This window comes from Priapulus caudatus, unplaced genomic scaffold (assembly GCF_000485595.1).
Source record: "Priapulus caudatus unplaced genomic scaffold, Priapulus_caudatus-5.0.1 Scaffold115, whole genome shotgun sequence".
Taxonomy (NCBI): Eukaryota; Metazoa; Priapulida; class Priapulimorpha; order Priapulimorphida; family Priapulidae; genus Priapulus; species Priapulus caudatus.
In genome coordinates, this window is record NW_014577176.1 from 91,281 (window position 1) to 100,322 (window position 9,042).

General features: G+C 42.8%; 1 protein-coding gene across 1 annotated transcript in view; it reads right to left on the reverse strand.

Moving 5' to 3' along the window:
• Window positions 1–4,894: 4,894 nt before the first annotated feature.
• Window positions 4,895–9,042, reverse strand: part of LOC106805512 (integrin alpha-PS1-like) — a 68,399-nt gene continuing 64,251 nt past the window's right edge. Inside the window, exons 6-14 of the mRNA XM_014807134.1 lie at window positions 8,878–8,959; window positions 8,441–8,651; window positions 8,010–8,100; window positions 7,709–7,817; window positions 7,140–7,228; window positions 6,755–6,891; window positions 6,025–6,123; window positions 5,448–5,681; window positions 4,895–5,072 (exon numbers count right to left, since the gene is read on the reverse strand). Coding sequence (XP_014662620.1) covers window positions 5,501–5,681; window positions 6,025–6,123; window positions 6,755–6,891; window positions 7,140–7,228; window positions 7,709–7,817; window positions 8,010–8,100; window positions 8,441–8,651; window positions 8,878–8,959 — 999 coding nt within the window. The 3' untranslated portion in view covers window positions 4,895–5,072; window positions 5,448–5,500. The remainder of the gene's footprint in view (window positions 5,073–5,447; window positions 5,682–6,024; window positions 6,124–6,754; window positions 6,892–7,139; window positions 7,229–7,708; window positions 7,818–8,009; window positions 8,101–8,440; window positions 8,652–8,877; window positions 8,960–9,042) is intronic.

Genomic DNA, 9,042 nt, shown 5'->3' on the forward strand with positions numbered 1-9,042 from the left:
GCGTTATCTGACCAACACATGAAGAGATCGTAAGTGTTGTGTAGATGTATAATGAGAATGACAAACCATGCAGGTAGTAAAAGCCATGCCGTGATAACATAATGTATTGACATCACAGACGATGAGATAACTTGTGTCGAGTTATGCTGTTATGGATATTGCAGGATATTACAATAATTGATTATGCAGAGTAGAAGAAATCTACTGTAGAGGCGTTATATACTAAGAATGTAAGAGTCAGCAATTGGACAGATTTTGTCTACTATATACTCTCATTTATGTGAGACAGAGTGCGAATTAACGGGATCCGCAGTCAAATACTCCCTGATGACTGTCGCCTCCCGACTTTACTGTCGCACTTCTGATTTACTGTTGCACTCCCTATTTACTGTCGCCTCCCTGATTTACTGTCGCACTCCTGATTTACTTGTCGCACTCCCTTGATTTACTGTTTCGCACTCCCTGATTACTGTTTCGCACTCCCTGATTTTACTGTCGACTCCCTGATTTACTGGTCGGACACTCCCTGATATACTGTCGCACTCTCCTGATTACTGTCGCTACTCCTGATTTACTGTCGCCACTCCCTGATTTACTGGGCGCACTCCCTGATTTACGTGTCTACTCCCTGATCTTACTGTCGCACTCCCTGATTTACTGTCCATCCCTGATTTACTTGTCGCACTCCCTGATTTACTGTCGCCACTTCCCTATTTACGTCCGCACTCCCTGATTACTGTGCCACTCCCTGAATTACTGTCGCCACTCCCTGGATTTACTGTCGCCACTACCCTGACTCTTAACTTTTTTGGGTTTTTTCGGGCACTCCCTGGTTTACTGTCGCACTCCCTGATTACCTGTCGCACTCCTGATTTCTGTCGCCCCACTCCTCTGATTTACTGTCGCACTCCCTGATCTACTGTCGCACTCGCCTGATTTTACATTGTCGCACCTCCCTTGATCCCTACTGTCGCACTCCTGCATTTACTTGCTCGCACCCACTCCTGATCTACTGGCGCACTCCCTGCATTTTACTGTCGCCACTTCCCTGATACTGTCGCCACTCCCTGAATTTACTGTCGCACTTCCCTGCATCTAACTGTTCGCACTCCCTGATTTACTTGTCGCACTCCTGATCTACTGTCCGCACTCCCTGATTTACTGGCGCCGTGTGTGTGTGTGTCGCATTCCCTGCATTTACTGTCGCACCCACTCCCTGTATTTTACTGTCGCACTCCCTGATTTACTGTCGCACTCCCTGATTTACTGTCGCACTCCGCTGATTTACTGTTCGCACTTCCCTGATTTTACTGTCGCACTCCCTGAATTTACTGTCGCCATTCCCTGAATTTACGTCGCATCCCTGATTTACTTGTCGCCAGCTCCCTGATTTACATGTTCGCACTCCCTGATTTCTGTCGACACTCCCTGATTTACTGTTTCGACTCCTGATTAACTGTCGCCACTCCCCTCGATTTACTGTCGCCACTCCCTGATTTACTGTCGCACTCCCTGATTTACTGTCGCCATCCCTGATTTACTTGTCGCACTCCCTGATTATACTGCCGCACTCCCTGATTACTGTCGCCCTCCTGATTTACTGGCTCGCACTCCCCTGATTACTGTCGCCACTCCCTGATTTACGGTTTATTCGCACTCCCTGACTTTACTGCTCGCACTCCCTGATATATACTGTCGCCACTCCGCTGCATTTACTGCTCGCACTCCCTGATGTTACGTGTCGCACTCCCTGATTTACTGTCGCCCCACTCCCTGATTTACGTCGCACTCCCTTGATTTACTGGTCGGCACTCCCTCCGATGTACTGTCGCACTCCCTGATTTACTGTCGCACTCCCTGATTTCTGTCGCCTTTTTCCCCGTCACACTCCCTGATTGTACTGCTCGCACTCCCTTGATTTACTTGTCGCACTCCACTGATTACTGATCGCACGCCCTATTTACTGTCGCACTCCTGATTTACTGCCGCACTCCTGATTTCACTGTCGCACTCCCTGATTATACTGTCGCCAACTCCCTGATATCTATAACACTTTATGCATGTGCGATACACGTCTACATGTAAAATTGCCTTAATACCCACTGTTTAATGCAGCCTGTTATCCAAATAAGTATTTATATATACATACATAAGTACATATATATCCTTAATTATGTAGACTATCTTGCTGTGATACTTAACTTTAAATATCACAGCAAAATAGGCCATACTATGGCTGGGCTGGTATAGCTGCTTCATGCTTACCATTCAGTCATTCTTCTAGCCTATAGAGGGCGACACTGATGCAACTACAGCGCATTTCAGTCTCATGCTCAACAACGCTCGCATGCTAAGCCAACTTGCACACATATCCGCATGCAAAAGGCACACTGCCACACTTCACGAATGAAGAAGAGTCACTACATAGCGCCACTCGTAGATTAAGCATGCAAATCCATGTCTAGCGATAATAACATGAAGCACTTACTCGCACGTAGAGAGGGTTGACGTACTTGGAGTCTATGAAACACTCACCTGGTCCATGCAACTGTCAACGAAGAACACACCCCATACAAAATATGAAATAATACAAAATATCACGGTCTAACGACGAATTATAAATAATAATAATTACGTAGTCGACGTCCAACTTTCAAATGACAAAGAATAATGTCAAATGATTTTTTAATAGTTTCTATTGTGTAGAATATGCTTAGTGGTATTAACCAAATAGTGACTTATATCACACAGGAAACATTTGGTTCGAAACTATATTTAGCTCAGTGATATACCTCTGGTACTGTGATCATATAGAGTAGATATTTTCCGTGTGGTCGTCCATTCTCAACCTCGAATGGCCAATGCACCGTTACTGTTGACTTTCCAACTTTTCCAGGTCCCTGATTTGATACCTGTTACATAATTGTATGACAATATGAAAAAGATGTTTTAAATAAAGACTTCCAAGACAACAAAGGCAAGAAACAACCAATGACACTCAACTAAGAAGTGCGACATACTGAGTACATTAGCTAAGATTTATCTCTGATATAACAAACAAAGTTTTCGATTTCGCTTGCGTATATCTACTATAGTTAGTTATCATGAACATTATTATCAACACCAATCCTTTCATAGTTATGCTCTTCTAGTGTGGCCATGACTAGACATATCTCTCCCACATGCATACTAGCAGCTTCTTGCTTAGTGCTGTGATAGACTTACAGCAGGAAGCATGAGACTTACAATGTACATGTGCTGGAGAGGACTCCCTATGTCCTCTTCCTTCTTCATCGCAAACGCACCGCGAACTTTACCGCTGAACAAAATCTGATCAGCTGGATCGTACCTATATGCAAAGTAGAATGAACTCTTCAACTGCAATAGACTACAAAGGTTTTAGTGAGAATTCTTCTATGCCATTTATGTTTCTGTGCATTGAGAATATATATTAGAGCTCTGATAACAACCATAAACATACGTAATCATCAAATTTGCTATAATTTGCTATAACTTGCTATAACTTGCTATAACAGTGACAGCACTTCAGTAGTGTATGACTCTCTCACCCTACTATTGCCATCTCTGCCTTCAGAATGATTCTGGCCTGTAGATTCACCTGGTTGTCACCAGGGGTCAGTTCTTCACTCGTCGTCTTGGCAACAATGTCAATAACTATTTCTTTCTCGGTGGGTGGTATGCTTGTGGTATCAAGAATGATCTTGATATCAGCAACCTGCACATTAATAAAAAAATCTTCGTATAATAATGTAGGTTTTGGGTGCATACACCATGCCTGCATCATATAACATATAACTTTACACCCTTATATATAATCATGGTACTGTTCCAAGCTTAAACTTGGTTCAGCATCTAATGTTATCACTATCGGGTCAGGCAGATATGTGTAAGTATTTTAGGGTTTAAGACACTAGTAGTAACTCACGGTTTCATTCGCAGGAATGGGATTCCCAATGGTAAACATGAAGGTTGAGTTCTCTCCTGGTGATGTTTGGACTCCTGGTGGTACCTGAAACATTGATAAATCATTATAGAACAGTGAGATGCAGAGTGGATGCCTACGTCGATTCATCCTAAATATAACGTGTTTACGTGTGTAAAATCTTATAAAGACAACCCAGTATAGCTATAACAACCATTAAAAGCACCACGGATATTTGTTCTCACAAGAATTACTAATTAGTTACTCGTGCATATGCAGGATTACTTCCTGAATGCCTCAGTAATTCTATTTAACCAAGCTATACACACCTAACCGACCTTCTTTTTTTTAAACCGAATATGGCTTTCCCTTGAGAGGAACACAGCACTGGCACACACTTTATGTTCGACACATTTCTAACATTACAACGTTACAGCGTAAACAATATAACAATAATAATATAATGCGCCGACGCTGCATGTTAACGAGAGAGCGAGCACCTCAGGTTTGTAGGTGTCGACGAATGAAGGCAGAGACACCATGAGAACTGCGGCGTAAGCTGGCTCTCCTATATTCGACACGGATATCGTGATCGTCAGGTTGTGACTCTTCTCCTCTCCCAGGACAAATGTTGGCTCTGGTTCCCTAACGAAGAGTATGCATACATTAACGTCTCATCATCACAGGTCAGTTGTATTGACAAACTTATACGTTTTTATTTTATCACGAATTATGTTCGTATTTAATGAACTCGTTAATAAATTATTAATGAAATATTAATGAATTTGATTTTTTACGAATTTATATTTATTGTGATAATTTGTTTCCCTGTAGTTACTTTCCCTAGATATGTTAGCAGTCTTCCAGACATTAACGCTTCAGCACGAGTATAAACTTACATGGTAACGTTCCACGTCGCCTTGACGATCAGATCGCTGTAGCAGACGTTGCCCTGGCAATCGTTGATGAAGTTGACTGACTTCTCTTGCACCTGGGTGAGTTCACTGATGATCGGGTACCTGTCCATGTCCGGGATCGGGTCTCCCGCGCGAATAGGTGCCGGAACGTTCTCCGTCAGGTTGTTCGTTAAGATGAACTTCACTGGAGTGATGATGTCATTCGTATCAAACTGGAAAGACAAGAGTCAGTCACTCAGAGGTGCTAATTATTGTTATCATCTTCGTCACCATCGTTGCAACCATAACTATAATGTATTCTACTACTGATATTTCATGCTGTTCCTCAACATTGCCTTTGACTCATCTCTCATCTTTCATCGTTGCACCGACTTCTCACTCGCATACAGCGTAAGCATGCATACGCACGTCTTCTTACAACTGTCTCTTCATTCTCCATTGACGCACATTTCACCACACCACGCCTCTGCACTGTTCTCCTTCCTCGCACGCCCCTCTACCCCCACGCCACTCGCCATGCCACCCCACCCCCCGATTTACACCCCGACCACAAGATCTCCTACCCCCGCCCGACCCCCCACACTCACCACGTAAACCATCTCCCTGCGCCCACACGCGAGCTGGCCCGTGTGCTGCGGCATCATGCGCACCCTGCGCACCACCTTCCAGCTGAGGCTGCCGTCGATGCCGCCTGCGCCGCGGAACTGGACGCGCTTCGTGCTGCCTTCCTTGAGCATGTCCGCGCGCAGCGTGTAGTGCATGGAGACGGGGGCGAAGCGACCGACCGGTGGCCGTGAACTTGAAACATGCTGCACATGAAGCTGCAAACACAAGAGCACGGCTGCAAACACAAGAGCATGGCTGCAAACACAAGAGCATGGCTGCAAACACAAGAGCAAGGCTGCAAACACAAGAGCATGGCTGCAAACACAAGAGCAAGGCTGCAAACACAAGAGCATGGCTGTAAACACAAGAGCATGACTGCACCGTGAAACTGTCAATGGCAGAGCAAGGCTAGCTGCACTGTGAACCCACAAACGCAATACACGTGATGGGTGATGAGTGATACATTAAAGACTTCCTAATGATGCCGGGGCGACGGAAGCAGTGGGAAGAATAAATGCTCTGCTTATTTGTTTACGATTATAAATGCAAACAACGTACCACGGTAGGTTGGTGCCGTCGCGACAATTCTTCCTGGTGGGGTCAATGAGGATTGGTTCCATCTCTATATTCGTCGTAATATTAATGACCGGTCTTGCCCTACCGTGGAAACATATTAACGAGATCAGAGTAAACATGTGATTTGAATTGTTTTACTTAAATCGAGAACATTTTTATATAAAAAAAATGTGTGGGCATGCGTGCATGCGTTCTATGCGTAAATTTAAATAGCAGTTATTACAGATATATAGAAATACAGCTGCAGTTCTGTCACTCGTATTTTACCTAATACTGTAAATGTACAACTAAAAATAGTATATTCACTATAATGTATTGTCATCTATTCTTCTCAATGTAATTTCCGCTGTAAGATATCTCCGTCATGACACAAGAATACGTGTGAAGTGATATATTGTCTATCTTTACATAAACACTAGAAGCCGGATTGACGCGGATAGAGATGATTTTAATCAGAGCAACAGATCGTAACTGCTAATCAAACCTAGCCATCTTGGAGAACAATAAGATCATAAGATAGGATCTCTTAAACCAGTTAACTTTAGCTAACAGCTTGTTTGGCACTAGGTGGCGGTAGCTTACAGTAGTATGGATATATCACTACATAGTGACTACACAACGTGACTCTATACGTTGTATAGAATAATTGTATAGTATAAACTAACAACGTGACTATACAGTAGATTGCTATAGACATCCCATCAGTACGTACAGCAGTGTGACGATGGTGTCAGACTCGAACGCTCCGACAGTAAGATCAGGATAGCCGTTATAGTCCATGTCCAGCTTTCCTGACAGCGAGTAGCCAAACGTTACCGGTCCATCCCTCAGCTCCTCCGATCTTATCACCTGTGATACAGCACACGTATTAACGACTATCGGCAGTGAATTACAGAGGGATCAGAAGCAAGGCATTTAGTTTATTATAGCTATTGGTCATTGGCATTTTTATTTCAATAAAATACGCAAAAATGTAGCTATAAAGTGTTTAGATTACCATAATTAAAACATACTTATACATAAAGAAATATATGTATACATAAATACAAGTTTATATATAAGTGTGTGTGTGCGTGCGTGCATGCATGTATATTTACCTGGGACGGTTCAATACGGATACCATCTGCTGATCCCCTGTAGATGAACACTGCACCGTTGCCTTCATGTGGAGCTCCCACTGCAAGATCTGCCACAGACACATGATATATATAAATAAAGTGTATATATATAAATAAGTGGCGCCCGCAGATAGAAGCACTGGAAGCACAGTGCTTCCAGTAAATTTTGGGTTAAACAATTTTGGTCCTACATTTTGTTCCCAAATCTCTCTCGCAAGACTCACCAGATTGCATCTCCAGACGTCTACAATTCAAATTTTTTTAGGGGTTGGGGCATGCCCCCAGACCCCCCTAGCATGCAGCGCGCCTACGGCTCTTGCTTTTTATTAGCACTGAGGATTTTATCCTTGACTGTGCTTCTACTTCTTAAGACCTGTGGCCTTGCGGCACCAGTGTACTATATATATAATAATATATATGTTTCTGTAATATATATGTGATAACATCTTCATTATAATATATCTTGATTATATATATATATATATATATATATATATATAAACATCTATATACATATATGACATTTATTTAAACAATTCTCAGCTCACCATCATATGTATCATGATCAATATCGCCTATGTTCTTCACAACATAACCAAAGCTGGCTCCTTCGATAGGCCGCGTGATTTTTAATGGTTCTGTGCCTTCTACTAAACCCTGTAAATGAGAAATGTTTACAAAACAACTTGTAATTAATGTTGACGATCTAAATTTAATATGCATTTATAGAGCAGTAGCATAAAGTCTGTATGTCTAACCTGCTATTATTATACATAGTTATATACTAAGCTAACAGGCATAAAACCATACGTGAAATTATTGTAAGACTGTTCACTCAGACAGGCATACCTCTGGTCCGTTCATGTAAATGTAGATGGCGCCACCCTGATCATTTTCTTCGCCTCTGTAATACGGCGACCCAACGACCAAATCCACGTAACTGCAATAGCATAGAAATAGTTCATGTTACTACATGGATGTTGCATATAGGTGGGTTTACAGCCAGGATGTATAATTGGCATATGGTTACAAGATAATATTAATTAACTACCATTCGTTCGAGCTCATGTCCATGTAAGTATGAAGGAACAGCAACAATTACTTATAGACTGACTGATTAACATCCAGTTTGAAAAACTAAACTCTTAAAACTAATGTGATTTTTAATCTACTTCCGTTTAAGTCTCTCCTCTTGATATCACCATGGCAATAGATTTCTCAGCTGCTTTCAAACGAAATCGAGGCTCCGTAACCGTGGTTACAAACCAAACGCGGCTCACCCGTCTGCGTTCAAGTCTATCGTCGTGATGGAATGTCCGAAGAACGCCATCTTCTCGTCGCCCGTGAACTTTACGAACTCCTGCAGGTGCGCCCCCTGGTTGACCTTCTCAAAGATGACGACCTCGCCCATCTCGTGAGATTTGGGCGCTCCGCCGACGTAAGCCATGCGCTCGCTCTTCCCAAACAGCTTCCCTGAAGTCACCGCAAAACCTGTGGAGGAGCGAGAAAGATCACCGATCAAGCAAAACGATCGCTTTATTCTCGCAAATCTCGGGCTTACAATATACTTTTTATATACTTGTAATATACTTTTAATATGTGTGTGCGTGATAAATTATCCACGCAATATCGAGCATAGAGAGTCAACTTCATGAGTCTCGAGTGTAAAGCGATAACTCGCAATGCTCGCGATTGAAATGTGAAGTGCATCGCGTACCTAGCATGCTGTATGGGGGAACGGGAGCTGTATCCTGTACAACATCACTCCTGAACCACGTGGACGAATCCCTGATGCCAAGCTGAAATGCAGAGATGTGCAATGAAATAGAGAGAGATAGATAGCGATAGATAGAGAGATAGATAGCGATAGAGAGGAGAGAGC